Raw genomic sequence first — 24,581 nt, 5'->3', positions numbered from 1 at the left:
TGGTACTAAAGCCCAGAATGCTGCCTGGGCATGGGAAGACGGGTCATTTACTATTCATCGGACCTCTGGTGGAGGAGTCAGGGAAGGGTTGTAGGGCGGGGGGAGATTTGAGCTGAGACTGACAAAGGAGGCAGGAAGGTCAAGCACATAGAAGAATCCAAAGTGTTGACCAGAGGAAGCAGGGGAGCTCTGGGAGCAAAATGGCTGCACAGGTCGGCAGAGATCCTGTGGACTTGGACTTCATTGTATTAGGGCACCCGCCCTGCAGACCGTAATTATCTGTACAGCGTAGATGAGCACTGGTTTATTTTTTTTTAAAGATTTTATTTATTTATTTGACAGACAGAGATCACTAGTAGGCAGAGAGGCAGGCAGAGAGAGAGAGAGAGAGAGAGAGAGAGAGAGAGAGAGAGCAGGCTTCCTGCGGAGCAGAGAGCCCGATGCGGGGCTCGATCCCAGGACCCCGAGATCATGACCCGAGCCGAAGGCAGCAGCCCAAACCACTGAGCCACCCAGGCGCCCCAAGAGCACTGGTTTAGAAGTCAGCCAGCCTTGGACTTCATTCTGTGGGCTCTGGGAGCCCAGAAGGGTTTATTCATTCAGCAGAGAGGGCTGGAACACCTGCTGTGTGCCAGGTACTATTTTAGGGGCTGGGAACACCACAGTGGACAAGATAAAAAAAAAAAAAAAAAAAAAAAAAAAAAAGACACCTGCTTTCAGAGAGCTTCCATTTCAGAGGGGGAACCAGATAAACAAGCTGCCAATAGTTGAATTCCAGAGAGCACTACAAGGAAAATGAAACCGGGTGATGGCGTGGAGAGTCTAAGGGAGGGCCTCTTGGAGGAGGCAGCCTTTGACAGGAGTTCTCAAGGACCAGAGGAATGTGAAGAGATGGGAACAGCATTCTGAGGGAGGGCTCAGCAAGGTCAAAGGCCCCGCGGTGAGGACAGACTTCCTCCATTGTGGCTGGTGTGTGGTGCTCTCCATGGGGAAAGGTGAAGCCCTGCAGGGCCCAGGAGGCTGTGATGGTGCAGGGACTGAGTTTGTCCCAGAGGCCGATCAAGGTTACCGGAGAGCCTCTGAACCAAGGACGGTGGCCCTTGTGCTTCAGCCTTTGGACAGCTCCCTACCTGCTTGTGGGAGGCAGCCTCGAGCCAACAGTCTTGCTGGAAGAGTGGGAATTCTGGCCTGAATTGTTGCGGACAGCTAAGGACTGGGTGCGGACTCCCTGGCCAAGGGCGGTGCCTTGTCAGGGGAAGGCCCACAGCCAGGCACCTGGTGCTTTTGCTTCCTTGGAGGCCCTGGTGGGTGTGGATTGATAGATGCCAAGGGCCCTATTCTCAGAGGACCTACAATGGGAGAGACGCGTACAAGCCAGGAGGAGGAACAGTGAGCTCAGCATGGCAGTTTGGGCACAGGCTTTGGGGTCAGAGAGCCTGTGGGTGTGCCCCAGACTAGCTATGACCGTGGCCCTCACTCGCCCTCATTTCTTTAAAATGGGGATAACAAAAGTCCTTAATAAAAGGTGAGGAGTCAGTGGAGCCCTGAGTACCCACAGTCAGGTCCTCCTGAGTGTAGGTCTGCAATACAGGCCTCTCTCTCCCTGTGTTTATCCTATAGCTCGTGGATCCCTCAGACTGTCTTTTTTTTTTTTTTTTAAGATTTTATTTATTTATTTGAGAGAGAGACAGTGAGAGAGAACATGAGCGAGGAGGTCAGAGAGAGAAGCAGACTCCCCGTGGAGCTGGGAGCCCGATGCGGGACTCGATCGCGGGACTCCGGGATCATGACCTGAGCCGAAGGCAGTCGTCCAACCAACTGAGCCACCCAGGCGTCCCATCCCTCAGACTGTCTTGCCCATTCTTGTTTCATTCAAGTACATACTGTTAGAGCTGGAAGAAGCTCTAACTTCCTAGAGATGGGGAAACTGAGGCCCAGAGCAGGCAAGGGGCTGCCCTAGGTCACCAAATGTGAGTTCAAGAATGGGGATCTGCTTGGTCTCGTGACTTTTGTCTTCCCGAAGTCCTATCACAGTGCTTCTTGATCTCTTCTTACTTGAGGTGAACTCTTGGGAATTCTGGCAGGTTTTGAGGAAAGCTGTGTCCATGTGAATTTATTAAGCATCTCCTAGCTTCCTGGTCCATAGAGCTTGCTGCTTCTGATACACCTCTTCCTGATCTTGCCCCCAGCACTGACCTGGGCATCTGCTTTCCTTCCCACTGTCCATCGGTAATGGTCTCAGTATTTACCCAGCCATGTGCCCCAGTCATCCACCTGCAGGCCCACTAGAGTCCTGTAGAATCTGGTGTGAAGGCAGACTCTCATGGCCCCAACCTCCCTGTCATCTCAGCCATTGTCCCAGTCTTCTCTGTGCTCATCCTGCCTCCAGATTTCACCCACCAGCCTGTCCTCACACCATGGATCTCTCTTACACGTACTGTCCAAGCTCAAAAGTCTTCTACCTGCAATGTCAAATCCAGCCTCAAGGCAACCCTGCCCAGATCTTTCTCATTCCAGCCTGAGGTCTCCCTTATCTTCAACCTTTCAAAGGCGGAAAAGGTACTTCTGCCTTCCTGGCTTCATTCTTGATTCGTCCCCCAACTCCCACCCCACCTCCAGCAAATCACACAATCCTATTGGGTCTACTCTGGAAATTGCTTCTAGGGACACCTGTTTGCGACACCACCACTGCCAGCATGCTGGTCCCAGCCATCATCCCCTCCATCTCACATGGACACCACCCATTTCCTCCCGGCTGACCTCCATCACACTCTGGCCCTTCAGTCTAGCCTCCCACAGCAGCCTGAGTCATCCACAGAAACATGTCACTTCTCTGCTGAAGACCCTCTGGGTGGCATCCCACTGTGCTTGCAGTAAAATCCAAAATGCTTGCCAGCCTGCAAGACCCTGGGGCCTGGCTCGGCTTCTCCACCTTGTCTCCTCTATCTGCCTTGACTGCCCTGTACCAAGCCATACGTGCTTCCCTTCCCACCTCTTCCGTTCCCGTTCTTGGCAGTGGGCTCCCCCACATTCTCTGCCTCTTGTAAATGCCACCTCTTCACAAGCCTTCTGTACCACACCAGCCTCTGTCTTCCATCAGATTCTCAGGCATGTTTCAGCCCAGCTCATCTCTAGGTCCTCAGCCTCCAGCCCAGGGTTTGGCACCAAGGGACTCGCAGGAAACACTTGAATTGAAGGACATGGAAGGGTTGACCTACCTTTAGCCAGGAGCTGATGAGTCAGAGGGAGTCGACTGCATTGTTGAAAATCAGGACTAAGGGCTGTGGGAGTGGGGTTGCGGGCCGTGAAGGGATTTGGTGTTCCTGGGTGGGCTTCCTGCTGTCCACTGGAGGATGGGGAACATTCTAAAGCTCGAAGGAGGCCCATGGTGTGGGAGAGAGAGAGCAAGCTATGCAGAGGACACGTCTGGGTTTGATTCCTGACTCTACCATTCACATGCTGTGTGACATGGGGCAAGTGACTTCACCTCTCTGAGCTCCAATTCATCAGTAAAATGGGGGATGATCATAGACCTTGCTTTCTCAGATTGTCGTGAGAACTAGAAATACTGTATTGGCTCAACTAGCACAGAGCAGACTGTGTGGTGTTGGTGGTAGTGATGATGATGGTGAAGAAGAAATATATTTTTAAGTCCCTGGATGCTGGGTGCTCCGAAGCAGATCATGGGGTGGTTGCAGTTTGACCTTGACTTAGGGCCACTGGAGAAGCGTTTTGAGGGCAGGGCAGAGGGTGAAGCAGGTGTGTAAACAGGAAGTGAAGGCTCAAGCCCAGAAACTGGGCAGGTGAGGGAAAAGGTGGGCAAGCAGTCCCCAGGGCAGGCCGAGGCTAGGTTTGGTTTGAGAGTATCTAAGGCCCACAGGAGGATCGCCTTGCAGTAGGACTAGCCAGACCCCTCTCTGTCTCTGTGTCTGTCTGCCACTCCTCATTCTGTTTTCCAATATGTTTGGGTCCCTTAGCCAGTTTCCCTGACCCCCTCTCCCCTCCAGAGCCTTCTCAGTCTGTTCTCTTCTAAAGGCCCACAAGTTGAGAGGAAGAGGAAGGTTGGTATCGGTGAATCACCAGTTCTCCTACTGGGCCGCCTGTTGACTCAGTGTGGACTGTATCCCTGTCTCCAGTCAAGCTGGGGGTTGAGGGGCCTCTCTGAGCTTGCACACACACAGCTCTACAGATGAGGAAGCACTTGCGGAGAAAGACCCCTTGAGTCCCCACGCAGAGCAGGGACATGTTGGGGGTGCTGAATGGAGAGGTTGCCAGAGACAGCGGGAATCCCGAAAGAAGTCAGGGAACCAAGCCACAGAGAGGGTCCCCAGGGGCAACAGAGAGGAAGAGGCCATGGCTGGGGGCCCTGAGGGGTGAAGAATCCCGCTCTGCTGTCCCCGGTGGGCTGGCTGCTCCCCCCCACCACTCCCCGCCGGGCCCCCGGGGGACCTCGCTCTAATAATGTATTTGATCGACTCGCCGGCCGCGTACAAGCGATTATTGTCTTGTCGGGAGTCAAACGAATCGATCCGGTGAGAAATATGAGCAGAGCAATGGGGCCCGCGTGTCAGTTACCAGCCCCGCTGGCCCTGGGGAGCCCCCTACGTCTCCTTTAATTACCGCTCAGCCCTGAGCCCAGCCTGGCCTCCCCTGTACTGCCTCCCTCCCAGGCTCCCCACACCTGAGAGGCCCCCCACTGCTCCCCAGCTCCCATGTCCTACTTGCCTTGCTCAACATGGCTTGAGGCCTCTTCTCTGGCTGAGAGGGCACTATCTGCCCTGCCTGGGCCTTCCATTCCTTGCTGCCAGGCCTTCCCCACCCAGAGGCCCCAAAGTCTGGCCCTCTGTTCTTTCCCAGCAGGCAGACACCTCAGACCCATTCTTCTTCCGCTCCCTGACTCCAGCTCAGGGACTCCGTCAGCCCTGGGAAGCAAGAGGTACGGGGTGATTTTATCCCTTGGGGGAGCACTTGAGGCCTTCCCTGCCTGGCTCCCCTCACTCAGCTACAGACCTGGGAGGGCAGTGCCAGAAATGGGTGGCACTTCCCTTCGTTCTCATCCTAAGGGACTGACACCCAGTCATGTCCAAAAGCAGGAACCTGACATGATTGACATTGACTATGTCCATGGTGGATCACGATGGTGGCTTGGTAGGGTTCTGGCCCCCCGTGATGTCCTTATGACCCTCATTTCCATGCCCCTCAAGATGTAAATCCTAAATCAGAACAGAGCCTACAGCATCAGGACAAGACTCCAGTACTCACGGCCACCAGCCAGACTGCCATTTGGAAGGCCCTCATGTACAGAAACCCTGCATCTGAAAGAGAGATGGGGTTGGGCCAGGAGGGGGGAGGTCTGAGTTGAAGCTGTGGTGGGTGGCTTGATGCTGTGTGGTCTCTGGATCTCCTGGGTGAAATAGCTGTTGGGATATGGGGTGCTGTGGAGTGTAGGTGGCTGGGAACTGTCCCCTCTGTGTGCAGATGTAAAAGCCCTTGGCCATCCCCAGTGAGTGGGTGGGCTGGCCTGCCTGCCTGGGTGTGTCTGGGTGCACTGGGTCCAGAAGGAAGGACACTCATGAATAGAGCAGAGGCCTCACTTCATGCCTGTGTGTTCTGTCCTGCCCGAGTGTGCACGGGTGGGCACACATGCATGGCCAGGAGGTGTGCCTGGGCACACACGTATAGATGTGCCCTTGTGCCCACGTGAGGGAGCAGAGGGGTTTCTGTACACAGGAGTCTCAGATGGTGGGTGGAGAAGGCTGGCATTGGACCCTGGGCTCCTAGACGAGGGTTCTCTTGTGTCTGCGTGTGCACACGTGTGTGTGAAGTGCTGGGGCCCATGTGTGTAAATGCTTGAGTGTATGTGTCTGTCTGGGTGAGTCCAGGAGTCTGTGTGCGCGCGTGTGGTTTGGGTGTCCCTCATTGTGGGCGCGGCGAGTCCTGCGGGACCTAGTGCGGGCGGGCAGGCTGTGTGGACGCGCCAGGTGGCCTTGCAGCCTCGACCGAGCGCGGGCAGGAGGAAGAAGGCAGAGGATTCCGCCGCGCCTTTGTCTACACCGCGGTGCACTGGGAGTCCTGCGCCTTTGTGTGACCCTCGCAGGTGTGCGCGCGGGGGCGGGGGGGGGGTCGGGGAGGGGAGCGGAGGGAGGGGCTTCCTCCTCCGCAGCCAGCCCCGCCCTCCGGCTTATTGGCTGAGCGCTGCCGCCCTCTGGCGGGCACGGTGGGAAATGCTAGGCCGGGAGCGCAGTTCTGAGAATGGCCGGCAGGCAGACTGGGGACGCGGGGCTCCCCTCTCCCGAACCGGCTCCGCCGCCCGCATTTGCCCCCGGCAGACGTCTTGCCATTGTGGGTCAAGGCCCTGCCCGGTCGCCCTCACTGCCACAGCCCACGGGCACCGATTCCTCTTAATGGATGGATGCCACACCTGCAGACAGGTGCGCGGCTGGGTACCTCCCCCCTCACTGCCTTGCAGGACACCCAGCGCAAACGTCTCCCTGCGCTGTGCTTCTTGGCTTCATCGCTTCTTGGCTCTGGGCCCTCGGGAAGGCACCTCAACTCTATTGGCCCTCAGTCTTTTGGTCTGTAAAATGGCACAAATAGTGATCAGTATAAGAGATGGTGCCTGTCAAGCCTGGCGTTGGGAAAGCCCCCCCAAAACTTCCAGCCAGTGTTTAGTGTTGTTGTTGTTGTTAGAGGCCCACCCTCTTTCCCAGGCCCACATGCCCTGTTCCAGATGTGTCGGCCTTTGTGGAGGCAGCTGGAGGGAGGGCTGGGGCAGCTGGGGCAGGAGTGTCCCAGACACTCAGTTGGAGGACTCAGCCTCTCCAGCCTGGGGACCCTGCGCCCCCACTTCCCCAACACACACATAATTTGGGGTCCGCAGCCTCCTGAGGTGGGCCTTTAGGCCAGAGTATTTTCCCTTTTGAAGGGGGCGGACCCTGTGGTTTCCTCCCTGGGTGACTTCCGGCTGAGAGGGCTTGGCCCCCAGAGAGGGCGGGGAGATGACACAGTTGTTCCCCCAGCCCTGCGGGGCGGGCAGCATGGTTCACTCCAGCATGGGGGCTCCAGGTAAGGGGCCTGGGGCCAGCGCCCGCTGCCTGCCCTGCCCTTCCTCCTTAGCTGTCTCCTCTTGTTTTCTTTTGCTCTGTACCTCACCAGCTCCCCCTTTCCCACCCTGGGTCCCCACCCTCAGCTCCTCTTTACTCTTCCCTTCCACTCCAAACACCTGGGGGCTTCTGATCTCCCTCCTCATCTGTGCTACCATGTTCTGAGGGCTGTGGGGGGGGGGCGGACGATGGAGCCCCGTGTTGGTAGCAGGCTCTTATATGGAGGATCAGTGAGTGGGCTTCTTGGTTGGGGGGTTGCTAAGGAGTGGGAACACTAAGTTGCAGGACTTTTCAGTGCGTGTGAGTTTCTGTGTGTGTGTAGGTGACTGGTAGTTCTGAGTCCTCCTAGTATGCCTGTAGTGTCTGTGCGTGCGGGGCTCTTGTGTGTGGCATTGTGGGCTCGCCTTGGCAATGATCTCTTGGCTCACTGCCTCACTTCATTTGTCTCCAATGTCACCTCCTCAGGGAGGCCTTCCCTGACCTCCTTGTCTCAAGGAGGTGGGCAGGAGGTGGGCAACCAGTCCAACCATTCTCAGTCCCCTTGCCCCTGCTTTGTCTTTCCTTTATGGCATTTATCACCACCTGGAAATTTATTATATGTCATCGGACCAAGTGGATGTTGGGTGCCAGGCACCATACAACATGATTTGTATTTGTTGGCTCATTTGATAAAATGTGTCTCTCTCTGCATGATGATAGTCATCTCCCAGCAGTGCTGATGGGACAGTTAAATGAGGTAATGTGTGTAGATGCTTAACACAGTGCCTGGAACACAGCAAGCGTCAGCACTGCGCGATTGTTTCGTTTGTGGCTGAACAGGCGTGCATGTCGGTGTGTGTCCCATTTGCGAGCATCTGCAGGATGAGTCCTGGTTTGGCATGTGCTATCCTCTCTGCACCTGTGTGTGTAGGCATCCCTGGGATCCTTCAACCACATATATTTATTGAGCAGTTTCATGCTGGGTGATGGAAATATAACTGAAAAAGGGAGCTTGGAGCCCGTCCTCCCGGAGTTCCCAGTTGGGACACACAGACCTGTTGGCTAGACAGCAGAGGAGTCAGGGCTGGGATGCTGGAGACACAGGGAGCCGTGGGAGCCCAGAAGACTGGCCTGGTTGAGCCAGTGGGGTGTCATAGAGGGCTTCCTGGAGGAGGGCTGAGATGTGAAGGATGAGTGGGTATGAGCAAGACAAAGGAGGTGAAGGAGGGGGTTGAGATGGAGGGAAGAGTACTTACAGGATAGCACATGGTTATTTATTGAGGTGACTGTGCAACTATGTATGTGTGTGCACACATACAGTGTAGACCCAGAGATCCGGGGCATTGCACACGCATGCCCTCTGCTCCACCCCAGACTCATGCCCATCTGAGGTTGAATGGGGGCCTCGTATGTGCTGGAAGTATTTATTTAGACCCCTGACTGGGGATTTCTCACAGAGCTGCCCTGCCCTGGAAGCCCACCTGACTTCCCTGCCTAGACGTGAATGAATACACTGCATGGTCTTGGGCAGATCACTTGTCCCACCTGGGCTTGAGCTCCACACCTGTGAACTGGGTTCAGGGGTCCACCCTGGCCATCTCCCAAGATGAGCTGATTCTGGATGTGTGAGTGTGCACTCGTGTGTGTGTGTCTGTCTGTCTGTCTGTGTCAGTCCGTGTGTCTGTCTGTGAGTGACTCTGAGTATGTATGCACATTTGTGTGTTTCTAAGTAACTGTGTGTGTGTGTATGCACACATGCGTGTGCGTGTCTCCGTGTGTACCTGTCTGTGTGGCTCTGGGCATATGTGTGCGTCTATCTGAGCAACCAGAGTGCATGTGTGTATGCACGTCTGTCTATCTGTCTGTCTGTGAGTGACTCAGGTGTGAGTGTGTGTGTTTGTCTGAGTGACCTCTGTGTGTGTGTGTGTGTGTGTGTACACATGCATGTCTGTTTGTATGTCTCTTTGTGACTCCAGGGTGCGATTCGGTGTATGTGGGCATATGTATGTGTTGTCTGTCTGTCTGAGTGACCTGGGTGTGTGAGTGTGTGTGTAAGTGCAGGTGTGCTTGCACATGTCTAGGTGTGTGTTTTGCATATGTACCCATGTCATTTTGTCTGGGTGTGTGTCTTCTCCTGCTTGGGCTCTGTGCGCACCTGTCCCTGTGTGTGTCTGCATGGTCTGTCCTCGTCTGGGCCCTGCCCAGCTGAGGCTATGGTGTGTGTGCGACGTAGCAGCTCTAGCCTCTTGTCGGCACAGCTGCAGGGGCCACCCTCTCTTGTTGTGTCTGCTGCCTCTCTCGCCATCCCTCCCTCCTGACAGCTCAGAAGTGTTCACTCCCTTGAGGCCACCCAGGGACAGATGTGGGGTGGTGGGGGTGTGAGGTGCTGCTCCTAGGGAGGCAAGGACCAGGCCAGCTGGGCCCACAGAGGTTCCTGGCAGCGTGAACCCTGCCCACAGGGGCTCCCAAGCCACAGCCTTGATTGAAGCCGTCTCTGAAGGCAGGAGACCCAGGGGACAGGCCAAGAGGGGCCAGGAGGGGTGAGGGGCAGCCCTTGGGCCCTCTATATTTAGCCCCATTTTCGGTAAGTGCTAACGAGAAGCTGGCCGAAGTCTGCTAAAACCGGCTGGGGGAAATGCAGAGGAGAAGTGAAAGTCCGGGGAGGGAGGGGCTAAGGAGGGGTGGGGAGGGCGGAGGGGACCCAGAGTCCCAGGCCTGAGGCAGTGGGGCAAGCGAGTGTGACCCCAAGGGTGTGGGTAGCCCTGGGTGTGTCTGACTCCAGGATGGTGGGATTGAAGGGGCCTGGCAGAATTCTGCATTGCTTTTTCCTGCCTGGCCCTCTAAAGAGTTATATACTGCCTGGGACGGGAGAAGGGAGGGATGACTACAGTCACATGACCAAGCAGCCTTTCTGTGTGAACGAGGCCTTGAGATGAGCTTTGGAAGGCACCAGGGAACCGGACCATATTCGATGGCCTGGTGGGGGTGGGGGATTTTTCAAAGTCCAGATGTCCAGGTCTCCCCTTGTCCCTATGAAAGCAGAGAGTCTGGGTGGGAATAGGTGTCAGTGTTTCTCTAGAGTCAAGAGACCAGGGCCTGGGCCGACAGCCTGCAGGACGGATGCCTCAGCATGCCTCTTAAGGGGATTGTCAGTGCCCTCCAGTGTTAAGGCATCATTTGGCTTTGGGTCTGTGGTAGAAACGGAGTCTCCTCTTCATCCTTGGTGAGGATGATTCGATGAGTCCCTTTTCGTGGATTGTGGGAAGGAGGAAGAAAAGAAAGATGGGCTTGGGCAAAGGGCAACACTGGCCATTTTGCCGGCAGCCCAGCCAAATGCTGCAGGGTGCCTGGGCTGTATGCGAATCGGGGTGGGGGAAGAATTAGGGAGAACAAGGGAAACGGAGTGGTGGAGATTTCCTCTCATGCCACCTTTGCCTCCATGGCCACTATCCCTGCAGAGGTTACTTCAAAGGTTTAGGTTGGAGTTGCTTGGAGATTGGGGCTCAAGGTCAAGGTGGCAGGTGGCGGCAGGGAGAGAGGCTTGTCTGGGACAAGATTGGGTCCTGATCTGTCAGAGATTCTTGCACGCATTCATTCATTCCAAAGACACAGTTCCAGCCAAGACTGCTGGGCTCTTAGGAGATCATAGTCTGGGGCAAGGGGAGGCCATTGCCCAGCGGGTCAGAGTGTGTTAGGGAGGGGGAGGAGGGGGTTTCCAGATAAGAAAGACACTAACCACTTGAGGAGTCAGGGAGGACCTCACAGAGGAGGTGATGTGTGAGCTGGGACCTTAAAGAGGAGCTGGAGTTTGCTAGTAGGGAAGAAAAGGTCACCAGCTAGGGGAAGAGAAAGATCAGGGCCTCGGGGGCACCCGTGTGCACTCGGCCCAGATGTCCTGGGCTGGGCAGTGTTGTGGACCCCAAGATGAGTCAGACCTGCCCTTAAGGGGATCCTGGTCTGACAGGGGAGATGGACTGGGGCCCAGATGGGTGCAGCCTCTAGGACAGTCACCAGGGGAGGAGGTGGAGGGAGCTACCACCATAAGGGACAGAGCCTGTGCTGGGGCCTGAAGGATGAGTAGGAGCTCGCCAGGTGGACAGAGTGGGGGCAGCCTTCCTGGTGGGGGGAGTAGCCCACACCGAGGCCTCAGGAAACATGTGTTAAATGGCAGAGAGACAGCAGGACAGAGGCAGGAACAGGTAGAGAGAGCCAACACTTAGCACCTACTCTTATGCCCTGGCGGTGCTGGGGAGCCAGCAGTGAGTCAGAGCAGGTCTGGTGGGAGAGGATGGGGACACAGAAGGCCACAGGCCATCGGGCCTGTGGGCTCAGGGCTAGGACAGTGGGAGGGCACTGCCGTGGGAGGCTGTATTATTTTCCCAGGGCTGTCATCTTGAAGTGCTGTATGCTGGGTGGCTTAAACAACAGAAATTAACTTCCCCAAAATCTGGAAGCTAGAAGTCCAAGGTCAAGGTGGCAGTGGGTTGGTTCCTTCCGAGGCCTCTCTCCTTGGCTTGGGAGGACCGACTTCTCCCTGAGCCTTCATGCTGGCTTCTTTCTGTGTGTCTGTGTCCCAATTTCCTCCTCTTATGAGGACACTAGTCATATTGGATTAAGGCCCACCGTAATGGTCTCATTTAACTTGATTACCTCTTTGAAAACCCTATCTGGGTTTTTCTTGGGGAGACAGGGAGCTGTGGAAAGGTTCACAGCCAGGTTGTGGGGAGATCCTCCCTGGGGCCTGATGGACACTGGCTGGGAGGAGGGGACCAGGGAGGAGGTTGGAGCAGGAGTCTCAGAGATACTAGGAGGTCTGGGATGTAGGGCCACAGTAGCACCAGCCATCACTGCAAGCTGGACCAAGTTCTGGGACATGTAGAGGCAGGATTAGGGTGGGGTCTCTCACCTGGGACCAGCACCTGGGGCCTCCTCCTGTGTCTCTCAAGCTCATGAGCCACTCACCACCACCCACGGCCTAGAAGCAGGGCCTGAGCTCCCGTAGCATCCTGGGCACCCACACTGCCCTCACCAGCCTCTGCCTTAGTAGTGCTGTGTATCTTTTCTTTTCTTTTTTTTAAAATAAAGATATTTATTTATTTATGTGGCAGAGAGAGATCACAAGTAGGCAGAGAGGCAGGCAGAGAGAGAGAGGGAAGCAGGCTCCCTGCTGAGCAGAGAGCCCGATGCGGGGCTTGATCCCAGGACCCGGGGATCATGACCTGAGCCGAAGGCAGAGGCTTAACCCACTGAGCCACCCAGGCGCCCTTCTTTTAGCTTTTAATTTTCTTCTTTTTTTGGTGAAAACGTACTTATAGTAAAGTGCTTGAATTTTAAGGTGCAGCTTGATGCATTTTCCCTATGTATGGAACTACATAACCACCCAACAGATGACGGTACGGAACATTCCCAACCCCCTGCAGGCCTCCTCATGCCCATTCCCCATCAGCAAGCCCCAAATGGTACCCAGAGTCTGACCTTGGCCATCTGGTATCATCTTGCCTGTCTGTGAGCTTCCTGTAATTGGAATCCTACTGTCTGTCCGCTTTTGTGTCTGCTGTCTTTCCCTCGGTGTCGGGCCTGCCAGACTCAGGGGTGCATGTGATGCAGGAGTTTGGTCCTTTTCCTGTAGTGGGGCATTTCACTCCATGGACAAACCACATTGTATCCATCTGCTGAGAGGCCCTTGACTTGTTTCCGGTTTGGGGCCATTTGGAAGGGGCTGCTGTGTGCCTGCGGGCTCAGGGGGCCGGGTGTTTCTCTGTCTCAGGAGGTTGCCCGGGAGTGGATGTGCGGGGTCTTAGGGAGGGGGCACCTCTTCAGTTTTCCTGAATTGTGTTTGTATCGATTTACACTCCCACGAGCAGTATGTGACCTGGCTTTTTAATCAGTAATTTTAAACCCGAGCAGCGTTTCATGTCAAGTAACCCTCAGTTGCAAAATTCCTGGACATTTTTTCCCCCCAGTTGCTGAGAATGTCCTAGCTCTCGTTAGTGGACCTTCTTTAAATATCTTGGGCACGGAACACTCTTGGATCGAACACCCCCTTTGATAGGGCATCGTGGTTTAGGCAGGGATGTAGAGTGAGTGGTGGGGGAGACCTTTGGGTCAGAGTCAGGGTCACGAGTGAGGTCTGGGGCCACACTGGGAGTCAAGGTCAGATGAAGGGCTTGTACCACCTGGATGGGAGTTGGGATTCAGGGTGGGTAAGGGGACTGAGAATGGGTAGGGCAGAAGCCTAGGTTTGTGTGGGGTCTAGGACGAGAAAGGGTTGGATTTGAGATGGCATCAGTCAGGGTACACTCCAGTAGGGGTGACAGCTGGAAATGAGGCCGGCAGAAATCACAGCAGGGGTCCACTAGACCATAGCAGTCCTGATTAAAAGTGGGAACTCTGGAGTCATGAAGACTGGTGTCCAATTGGGGCACCTCTACTGTCATATCTCTACTATGCTCTCGGGCCCTCAGTTTCCTCCTCTGTAAAATGGGGGTCATATTAGCACCAACTGCTACTGTGAGCTCTGAATCGTACTTAATGCTGTGCTCAGCACTGGTAATCGTTTGCCTTCCCATTCTCAGCATCGGAGTGTTGTGAGGGCAGAGCATTGCTTTGTGTCCCCCGTGCCAGCTGGCTGTTTGCTCCCTCCCCTCGTGTCCTGGTTTTACCGGGACGATTGTGTGGCACTGCGTTTGTATGCTGGGGTACCCGGGTTGGATCTGGGATGCAGTCAGGATTCAAGGCTGGAGTCCTGGGGAAGCCTAGGAGTAAGGCTGAGGACCTGGTCAGGGGCAGAGCTGGATAGTGTTGGAGTCGGGGTTCCGAGGTCCCGTGGGGCTGCCGGGCCTGTGTGCTGAACGTGAGAAGGGAGGCCAGGAGGCCAGGTGGGGGTCAGGTGTGGACAGGAACATTGTGGGCTGAGGGAGGGGCAGAGGGCGCCGAATCCCACGCAGAGTTCAGAAGACTCACTCCTTTGGGGATGCTACAGCCCTTCACACCCCCAGGCCCCACTCAGAGTGGAAAACATGTCTCACCCGAAACCTGGTGAGGCAGGACGGGTGTGCCTTGGGAGGAGGCCCAAGGCTGACTCGCTCCTGTGGAACATCACCCACATTCTCCCGGGCACCAAAGCCTTCCTGCGACCACCAGCCGCCTCCCACCCTGTCCCAGGGCCTCACGGGAGCTGGCCCTCCCTGTGCCACCTTCTGCAGGGGTGAAAAGGATCCCGTTCTTGTCCTGACAGAGGAGGGCAGAGGCCCAGTAAGGAGGGCATGTCTCCTGGAAAGAGGAATCTGCAAGGTGGCAAGGGGTGCGGGAGGTTTGGAGAGAGGCCGGTGAGGGTGCCCCTGGCTTCCCTCACCCCACTTATATCCCTCTTCTGTCCCCAGAAATAAGAATGTCTAAGCCCCTGGAGGCCGAGAAGCAAGGTCTGGACTCCCCGTCAGAGCACACAGGTGGGTGGGGAGGGGAGCAGGGAAGGCAGGGTGCCTGTGGGGTGGGGGAGCTGCAGGGCTGTGGGGGGCACAGGTGACAACTCACTTTCCCTCTCGTTGCAGACACTGAAAGAAATGGACCAGACACTAACCATCAGGTCAGGAGGGAGTAGATGAGCTGGAGGAGTGGGAAGGGGGAGAAGGGAACAGAGGGGGCCCCTGTGGGGGAGGGGCAGGGTGTCAGAGCTGAGCTGCTTCACCTCACTCTTCCGATTCCCCACCCCAATTTTTTCTTCCTAGAACCCCCAGAATAAAACCTCCCCGTTCTCCGTGTCCCCAACCGGCCCCAGCACCAAGGTAAGCAGCTATCCGAACAGCCACAGCAGAGGAAAGAGGAGGGTGTCCTGTGATGGGTTGGTGTCTGGGAGAGGGTCCCGCACACCTCTGTGGGCCCAGGGCCTGAAGGGGGACGACATGGAGCCCTGATACCTTGATGACAAGGCTCCTCCCGCCCCTTCTCACACTTGGGCTCCCGCCCCAGGCCTGTGACTCACCCAGGCTCCTTCCCCTTCCCTGGGGGGTGGGGGTGGCCAGGGAAATCCCCCCCAGAGCCCCAGGGCGATGAACAACAGGAAGCTGAGGGCCCCGCCCCCATCCCAACTTCCCTGACAGAGGCCTGCCCTACCCCCCAGCCCCCCAACACACACACTCAGGGGCCAGCCAATAGAGGGGGATAAGGATTGGGGGCAGACCCAGTAAGGATGTCTGAGGTTGATGGGGAAGCTGGAAGTGGCCAGACAGAACAAATCCCTAATCCAGATGGGACCCAGGCCTCCACGCTCCAGTCTGTCGAGGTTGAAGGCAGCATGGACGGCAGGGACAGAGGGGTCCTTAGCAAGGCATGGGGTTGGGAGCCAGGAACTACTCTGTGACCTTGGGAAAATCACTGTCCCGCCCCGCCCCCTACTGCTGCTGGGCTGCTCAGTTTCCTCTTCTCTAACAGGGGGGGCTGTCAGATCCCATGGCCTCTGAGGTACCCTGAAGCATTTTAGCGGGTGGGTATCTTGTGCTGAGTGAGTTGGCTGGGGCCCAGGGGAGAAGGGCTCTGGCTCTGGCCTCCTTCTCTCTCATCTCAGGCGCAGTTCTGGCCTTAGCCCTTGGAGCGGAGCGCATACGCATTGCCCTGACCCTCTCCCTCCTCAGCTCTATCTTTGCAGCCTCTCCCAGCCCCACAGCAGCCTTGCTTCTGTGTGGGGAAACCAGGGGACCCTGGGAAAGAAGGGTTCTCGCTGCCCTTCCCTTGCCTGGACCCTGGTTCCTCGGGAAAGCCCGAGGCAGACCAAGGCAGAGAGGGCATTGACCTCTGACTCTGGGCCTCTGTCCACACCTCGTCCTGTTTGCCTCTGTTTTCCCCAACTACAGTGATTCATGTGCTCCCATCATGATTTCAGATACATCCACACACTGCCGTGTACAACTATGTACATTACAATCGTGTTAATTGGCTTCAATTTTAAAAACATTTTATTATGGAAAATGTGAAGCTGGTACAAAAGGAGAAAAAAAGAGTCTCATGAAAGTAAGCCCCCAGGTACCCATCAGTCAGCTACAGCAATTCTCAGCTTATGAACTGGCTTGCTTTTTCAACAGCTCAAATAAATGTTTTTTAAATGGAAATTTCATGAATGGAAAACCAGAATCTCTTACCGTGGAAATAAATGCAATGATTTTTTTTTTTTTTTTTTAAGTAATCTCCACGCTCCACGTGGGGCTCGATCTCGTGACCCTGAGATCAAGTGTCAGTGCTGTACCAGCCAGGCAGCCTCCACACAATGATTATTAAAATGTACCCAGAGACTCCTGCCTGCTGATGGGTCTAAGCCTGAGGCCTTCCCTTCATTTGTTAGAAAGGGAGGTGAGCAGTGCTGGGGGTGAGGCGCTAGACCCATCCCAGCCTCTAAAAGGAGGCTTTCTCAAGAGAACCAGAAAGAAGGAGAGAAATCCGAAAGACTCACCATGTTGGTTGTTTTTATTTTGTTTTTGTGTTTTTTTTTTAACTTTTAATTGAAATGTGACAGTACAGAGATCCTCAGTAGATTTTCACAAACTGAACACCTATGTTGCCTGCACCAGGTTAAGAGGCAGAATACGGCCAGACTTCCGGAGGCCTCCGATTTCCCACCAGGGGATGCGGCATCCCTGGACCCTTCAGACTTCCTGACATTTGTCTCCATCCCCTGGGGCATGCCACTCACGCTCTGGGATCTGCTGGGTCACCTTGCACAAGTTGTTTGCCCTCTCTGGAACCCCTCTTGTAAAACAGAGCTGGGACATTGGGCTGAGGGATTAGGGATCGTTCTTCAGCCCAGCGTCCCCTCTGGGCTCGAGAGCGTGATTCTCCAAGCCTTGCCCACCCCACCCACACATGTCCTTTACCCGCTGACCTCTCAGGCAAGCCTACCGTGGCCTGGCCTTTCTGTCTAGGAGAGGAGGAAGACCATGACTGCTCTATGCCAGTCTGTCCTATGCGTTTGATGCAAGACGTGGCTACATAGTGTGCCAAGAGACAAGGCGGGGGGGCGAAAAGCGGGCAGCAGCTGGGCCACATCTTGCCTATGTATGTGTTTGGCTGGTCCTGCCAGTGGATTTTTTTTTTTTTTTTTTAGGTTGCTTCTGGGTTTTGCTTTAGATTTTGAAATGAGTGGTTGGTGAGAGCAGGGGGGCCGAGTAAGCTCCCCCCAGGAGGCCCACCTGCAACACCAGCCCACCCCTCCTCACCTGCCCGTGCCATCCATTCACACTGTCTGCCTCTCTCCATACTTACTCGAATTCCAGATCCGTGTTCCAAGGGGGTGATTTTTTTTTTTTTCATTCTTCCAATGAAGTCTCACTTCATTAATGGGAGATGCATCTCTGGCTAAAGCCTATGAGGGCTTGGTGGCTGGAACTCTACTCTTTGATGCCCCGAGCCCCCTGCTGGCACATTCCCCATTTTATAGATGGAGAAACCGACCCCCACCCCCCAGAGAGGAAAACTGCTCTCCAAAGGTGCCCCCTCCTGTTTGGTGCAGGGGGGTGTGCTAGCCCTACTGAATGATGAGCAGCCTGAGGCCAGAGGGGTGGCCTGAGATCACCGGCCAGTCAGCACAGGGCCCTGCCTCCATGCCTCAATACACCCCTCCTTTACCAGCCCGAGGCTGCTGTTACCACACACATGCCCTCTCTTTGGTTCACAGGTGGGCATTCTCTCTGGCCTCCACTTAACATTCTGGGGTCCCGGACCCTGCCTCTCTCCCCTCCAGATCAAGGCTGAAGACCCCAGTGGCGACTCAGCCCCAGCAGCACCCCCGCCCCCCCCGGCGGCTCAGCCACATCTGCCCCAGGCCCAACTCATGTTGACGGGCAGCCAGCTAGCCGGGGTAAGTACTTGGGGAAGGATGGGGAACGTGGGCCACCCATCTGTTACAGGACCCGTGGCAGGGGGTGTCCTACCAGGCCGCGGCCACGCTCTCATGCCTGCCTCCCGCCCTCCTCAGGCCTCCTGGAAGACTTGCCCCCTAACCTGCTTGGCTCAGGCACTAACCCCTCTCTGCCTTCTCTGCTCCTCCCGCCCCCCCTTCACCCCTCCTTTGGCCCTGCCACCCGTGCCCCACAGCTCACGGCGCTGATGCCAACTCAGCAGCAGCTCCTCCTGCAGCAAGCCCAGGCCCAGCTCCTGGCCGCCGCCGTGCAGCAATCCAGTGCCGCCGCCGCCGCCGCCGCTGCTGCCTCCTCCACCTCCTCCTCCTCTTCCTCCTCCTCCTCCTCCTCTGCCTCTTCCTCGACCTCACAGCCCCCAGCCTCCTCTGGAGGGGGCGACCTGCCACCACCACAGCCTGCCAGCCAGCCCCCTGGGACCCCGCAGCTCACCCTCTCCCAGCCCATCCAACTCACAGCACAGGTAAGGGCAGCCCTGGGGGGCAGGCGCCCTCCAGTGGAGGGCCCGCTGAAGCCCGGTGTGTAGGCGGCTGACCCGTCCATGTGGACGCTTCTGACCGCTGGTCACATGCCAGGCAGCTCCCAGCAACCCAAGGAAGCCTTTGGGGAAGCCGCCCCCCGCCCCCATGTCTCAGTGGGGTACAGCGAGGCTCGGGGGGAGGGCCTCCTCCATGTGGTGGTACCCCCGGCTGAGCGCTTTCTGTGTATCTCACCGAGGTCTCCCAGACACCTGGGAGGTTGGCCCATTATTCTCAGTTTATGGCTGAGGAAATGAGGAGTCACCTCCGTGGAATGGTGCCCATGTGGGCTCAGAAGGAAAGGCCGAGGCTCTGAGCCAGCGCCCTATAATGTGTGCTGAGGCATATCCAGTGAGAGATGCTCTTTCAGAAAAGAGGCCTGTGGCCGCTGGGTCAGGGAATGCCGCAGCTGCTCTGGCCATTCTGGACACTTCCAGCTACACTGAATCATGAGTCAGTAACTGTATTCGTTTCCCAGGGCTGCCGTGACACAGCCCCGCAAACTGGGTAGCTCTAGGGAGAATCTCTCTCTGCTTCCTCTAGCTTCTTCTAGCTTCTGGTAGTGCCGGAAATCCTTGGCATTCTTGTAGTTGGATCGCTCCAATCTCTGCCTCTTTGGCCATAAAGCCATCTTCTCTCTGTGCGTGTCTGTCTCTGCATTCACCTTTCCCCTTCTTAGTTAAGGACACCAGTCATTGCATTAGGGCCTACCCTAATGACCTCATTTAACTTGATTACATCTGCAAAGACCATGTTTCCAAATACAGTCATATTTATAGGCACCAGGGGTTAAGACTTCCAACAAATCTTTTTGGGAGACCCAATTCAACCCAAGATAGTGGCCCACAAATTTCCTGTGAGGATAGGTGGTGGAACCGAGTAGGTAGAACAAAGCCTCCCGTCCTGATGGGCTGCTCTCTCCATCCACACTTATTACCTCCATCCACACCTATTACCCATTGGTGCTATCTGCCTGGGTTCTCTAAGCATTTCAATCTGTGGCCTGTGTTCCAGGGCAGTGAAGGTCCTGAGAAGTCCTGTAGCAAGGAGCCTTGTTTAACTTCCCTTCGCCCCGAGTTTCTCAAGATGACTGTTCTTTGGATCGCTTTTCTTTCTATCCACTGCCTTTCGTGGAACCCTGGGGGCCAGACACTGTCTACACAGAGAAGGTGTCCGGTGCCCACAAGGTTGTCCCTTGACAGAGTTCAGCTTCTGATGGGCCCATTCCACCACTGACCAGCACTTTCATTGAGACAGTCTTTAATGCTGAGCTGGTTTCTGCCTCCTTAGAGCTTCGTGCCTCTGGGCCTCGTTCTGCAGAGACTCATAGAGCAATCTGTGTCACTGCCCTGTGGCAGCTCTTCCAGACTCAGCCCCATGGTGCCTGGCTTGCCACGGCAACTGTAACTGGAGTCTGGCAAGTGCTGCCTTGGTAGCAGGTACTGTGCTAACTGTGACCTCCTTGAATCCACAAATCCTCATTCCCGGCAAGGGCACCCCAAGGAACAGAGCAGCCTGGGAGTCCGGGGCTCAAACCACATGATCTGGGGCTGCTGCCTGTAGCCATCCTTTCCATCTCCCCCTCCCCACACCAGAGATCTCAGAAGCTGGTGAGGGGGGGTTCCTCTTAGCACACTCAGCTCTTCACAGAGCATCCCCAATACTCAGGGCTCCTCCCTCCCCCAGGCCTCAAGTGTCTGTGCCCTGGCTCCCGTTCTCCTGTCTGCCTGGAAGTCGGCTCCCTCCCTTTACCTGGACGGCTTCTCTTTAGCCTTTAAACTTCATCTTGGGAGTCCACACCTCCAGGAAGTCTTCCAAGACTTCACTCCCTCCAGCTGCTTTGATTTCCTGCCTCCTGCTTCCTCCAGAGGCCCCCAGCTCCTTTCCTTTGCTTCTGGCTCTAATCACCAGTACTGGGTCTGAATATGCCCAAGGAAGCATCTGTGGAAGGGACAAAGACTCCAGTGGGGGAAGAGGGATGGAGCAGCCCCGTGCAGGTCAGCCAGGCATCCTCCCTTGGGAGCGGCAGGCATTCCTTCTGTGCATACACTCCTAAAACCACCTCCTCCAAGCTCCCTGCCACCTACTGTCTGGCCTCCTCCAACTCCTTCCTCTCGCTCCTCTCTCCCCAGCCCCGATCTGCTGGGGTCTGCCTGATCTGCTTAGGTCGGCCTTCTGCAACTATGAAGCTGGGCCAAGTTTCTTTCCTGGGAGTTCTGTCACCCTGTGACCTCATTTCCATAACAGACAAATGTTTATCCCATAACAACAAGGGCTCTAGGCACCGTGCCAACCAGTTGCAGTGGGTACCACAGTCCTCCCCCCTTAGCTGTCCCCTGCAGCCCCCCCCCCCCCGTTGTCTTGCCACTGGGCTTGACCACTTTTCCTCAGCCTGTGTCGCATGCCTGCCCATTCTGCTTCCTGTGCCCGCTCCGCTCTGTCCTGTGGTCATTTCACAGACACTTCCCGGCCTCCAGTGTGTCAGGCCCAGGCGGGAAGCTAAAGGCTTAGGAATGACTCAGACCCTTCCTTGCCCCCTCAGGGCTCCCAGTCTTCTAGGGAAACAGACCCACCAGCGAACCACTAAGAAATGTTTTACTTGAACAATACTAAGAAAGTAAAAAACACCCTTAGCCCTATCATTTTAAAATTACATGAAGTGCTAAGGGAAAGTCCCCCGTCTGTCCCCCAAATGCCAGCTTCCAGAGTAATGTCAATTCAGCCGTTTGGCAGGAACCTTCCCTGCATTTTCCCAGCTCATACAGAGAAAGGGACGATTATAACACACTTCTATAATTTGTGTGTCCAGCTCTCAGCACAATGCTTTCCACCAAGGGGGACACGTGGATGTTTACTGAATCAATGAGGGATGTTTTGCTGCAACTTTTCAATCAAGGGTAGGGAAGACATCTCTCCAGGGGGGTAATTCAGAATGTCTGGGGTAGGGGTAGGCATTGATTGAAAATTTACATTAACCGTTAAAACATTATCTTGTATTTGGAGAAGGAAAAAAATCCCTATTTTCATAACATGACTGTGGCAAATAAAGCTTAACAAAATCTTTTAGGCGGGCAGGACCTAGTGAGTACAGGTTTCCCAGAGAAACCCATTGGATGTGGTGGGAGTGTGAGAGAAGACAGGTGAACTGTGTCTGAGGGAATCAGAGGCGGCTTCCTGGAGGAGGTGGAATCTCGCCTGAGCAGGGACAAGTAGGAGTTTACCAGGTATATGAAGGGGAGAAAGCTGTTCCAGGCCTGGAGTGTAATGTAAGAGAGTGCAGTGTGCTTTGGGAGTGGGGGGTCGGGGGCCAGCAGTGGAAGACTGCGCAGGATGGGCGAGCAGGGGTGGCCGTGGGACGAAACACCATGCCAGGTGGCTGAAGAAGGAAAGGGGATATTTGGCTCAGATCACTGAAGAGGCCCAGCCTGCAACGTGGGGCCTGGCCCCAGGGGTCTGCCTCTGTTTTCATTCTGAGCCAGGCAAAATGGGCGCCTGCCCATTTCGACTTGCAGCCTCAGTGCCTAGAGAGATAAAAGAGCCAGCCAGGGTTGAATTAGTGTCCTCAACCCCTGTGGCAGTAGGGTCAGCCCACCTGGACTGTGTGACCTGAGAATGGGGGAGGGCAAGTCCCCAAGAGGAAGAGATGAATCCTGTTGCTCAGGGAAGGGGCAGTGGGTGCTGGGTCATCCAGACCTGGATACATGGGGTCAGTGTACCTTCGAGTCCAGGAGCCAGGCCAGGGTGTATCAGTCACCCCACAGCTGCGGGGTTGGGGTCTGCTGTTACTCACCTATCCTGGCATTTTTACACGAGGGAGTAGCAGGGGGTATAACACAGAATGTGCAGAAGGCGTTTTTGCTCCCTGTTGGGTGGGTTGCAGCTTGGCTGTGTTCTGCCCCAATCACTGGGTTGTCCTGGGCTCTGTGCGGCAGGGCCACCTCTGGGGGAGGGAGCACAGAGAAGAGTCCTTGCTCTATAGAGCCACACCTCTCTCAGAGGTGTGGGCCACCTCTGCCCACACCTTCGCCCCCCCCCCAAACTTCAGGGCTTCTTCTAGTGAAGTGACTAGAATAAATAGTTGCTTATTCATTTATCCAGGACTTCGGAGCACCTTGTACATGCCAGGTGCTCATTCATGGCCCTGAGGGAACAGCTATGAACGAGGCGGAGGTGGCTGCCCTTGAGGGCATTATGGTCTAGTGGGGAGACAGACAGTAAACAAGTAAACAAATGAACAAAACAAGAATGTTTTAGAGTGGGTGTCCTGAAGAAAATGAAACAGGCTGGTGTCTTTGAGGGTGGTGGACAGGAGAAGTTTCACTGAGGAGGTGGCCTTTGAATGCTGAGGCCTGAATGAGTCAGTCACGAAGAAGTGAGGAAAAAGTAACAGCAAGTGCAAAGGTCCTGAGGTGGAAGGCAGCTTGACATCAGGGCATGGAGGAGAGTGGTTATGTCTGAAGTTGAGCAAGTGAGTGGGACACAAGTAAGAGGTGAGGGATCTTCTAGGCCAGATAAGTGGGTTTGGAACGTCTGCCAGGTGTGAGGGAAGCTGTAGAACCCAGCTCAAACAGGCAAGTGGCATGAGCCAACTGACTCTTTACAAAGCTCCCTCTAGTTGCCATGGGGAGAATGGACTGTGGGGGCCCAGAGTAGAAGTAAGGGGCCCAGTGAGAAATGCTGGCAGGCATCCAGGTGGGAGGTGAGTGTGATGGTGGGGGTCTGGGGTGCAATTTTGTGTAGATAGGGTAGATCAAGGATGACTCCTAGAATTTTGGCTTCAGCAACTGGAGGGTAGTGAGGTGATTTCCTGAGTTGGGGAAGACAGGGAGTGGGCACAGGGTATTTTGGAGGGCAGGAGTAGGGAACCAGGAGTTTCCCTTTAGACATGGCAGGGGATAAAGAGTGTATTCATCATCCAAGTGGAGACATCAAAGAGGCAGACGGGCATTTGAGGCTGGAGCTCAGTGGAGAGGCTGAGAGGGGGGAGGGGACTGACAGTTATGAGTTGTCAGGCAGAGGACAGGGCTCCTGCCCTTGAGAGCTTATGGTCGAGGGGGGTGACAGCAGGGGAGTGACAGGGGGTACAGAGGTAGCAGATGCTTGTGCTAGGGGAGTCTGTTGTGATTTCCCAAACACCTTGCAGATACTAATATTACTCAGGCCTCAGTACAATCCAGTAAAGAGTCAGACATTCTTATTCCCATTTTGTAGATGAGAACACCAAGGCCCCGAGAGAGCTATGACTCAGTGGTAATGACTACCATTTATGCAGGACCACTCGAGTGAACAGAGACCAGACTAAACATGCTACATGTGTTGTTCCATTTAATTCCTGTCCTAGCCCCAGGAGGTAAGAATTATTGTGGCATCACTGGAAGAAATGGAGGTGTAAATGGGGTAAGGGATGCCCACATTCCCCCACTGTGGGGAGGACAGCCGGGTGTCTGGCCGTCTCCAGGACACCGTGCACTGTCACCCTATAGAGCTGGGGAGGCCAAGGCCCAGAAGCGAGCTGGCTTCCCCGGAGTCACACAGGAAGAGGCAAGCAACAGAGCCTGGGCTCAGATCCCCAAGGCTCCAGCAGGCAGGGACCCTTGCACTCCTCCGACTGGGCTCAGACCCCCAAGGCTCCCAGCAGGCAGGGACCCTTGCGCTCCTCCGACTGGGCTCAGACCCCCAAGGCTCCAGCAGGCAGGGACCCTTGCGCTCCTCCGACTGCCCTCCCACCTATCTCCCTCCACACAGTTCTGGGCAAGTCCGGGTGCTGCTTCTCCCAGGTGGCTCTCAGGACAGGTGCTCCCTGCCTTCCTGGGCAGCCTTCTCCACCAACAGGGTGACCTGACATGGCTCAGAGGGTCAGGAAGCCCATCCTCATTCTGAACACAACTGATGACAGTGTCGTTTACATGGTCCTGCCCTTCTCGCTCTGGACTTAGTTCTAAACTGTCCATATCTTGGAATGGGGTGTCCAGAACTGGCTAGAGATTGCCGTATCAGGGTTGGCCGGTGAGTGTTACGCAGACACCAGCTCAGTCTGTGTGGCTGCCGGAGCGTGTGTGGGGGCCTGCAGTTTGGGA

At 55.5% G+C, this 24,581-nt stretch overlaps 1 protein-coding gene across 15 annotated transcripts in view; it reads left to right on the top strand.

The window, feature by feature from the left end:
* The window catches only part of POU2F2 (POU class 2 homeobox 2), an 80,003-nt gene that overhangs the window by 34,782 nt on the left and 20,640 nt on the right, over positions 1–24,581 (top strand). For 4 of the 15 annotated variants that reach the window (XM_059151930.1, XM_059151929.1, XM_059151941.1 and 1 more), the window contains exons 1-6: positions 6,974–7,065; positions 14,465–14,530; positions 14,633–14,667; positions 14,810–14,866; positions 17,746–17,928; positions 18,165–18,449. In XM_059151930.1, coding sequence (XP_059007913.1) covers positions 6,999–7,065; positions 14,465–14,530; positions 14,633–14,667; positions 14,810–14,866; positions 17,746–17,928; positions 18,165–18,449 — 693 coding nt within the window. In that variant the 5' untranslated portion in view covers positions 6,974–6,998. Of the gene's footprint in view, positions 1–6,973; positions 7,066–9,609; positions 9,667–14,464; positions 14,531–14,632; positions 14,668–14,809; positions 14,867–17,745; positions 17,929–18,164; positions 18,450–24,581 lie in introns of those variants that run through there. The other 11 variants (XM_059151940.1, XM_059151938.1, XM_059151945.1 and 8 more) reach the window with 5 other exon arrangements.

The sequence above is a fragment of the Mustela lutreola genome, chromosome 16 (genome assembly GCF_030435805.1).
Source record: "Mustela lutreola isolate mMusLut2 chromosome 16, mMusLut2.pri, whole genome shotgun sequence".
Lineage (NCBI taxonomy): Eukaryota > Metazoa > Chordata > Mammalia > Carnivora > Mustelidae > Mustela > Mustela lutreola.
The sequence above is the reverse complement of the archived record's forward strand: the minus strand, read 5'-3'. Positions and strand labels throughout refer to the sequence as shown.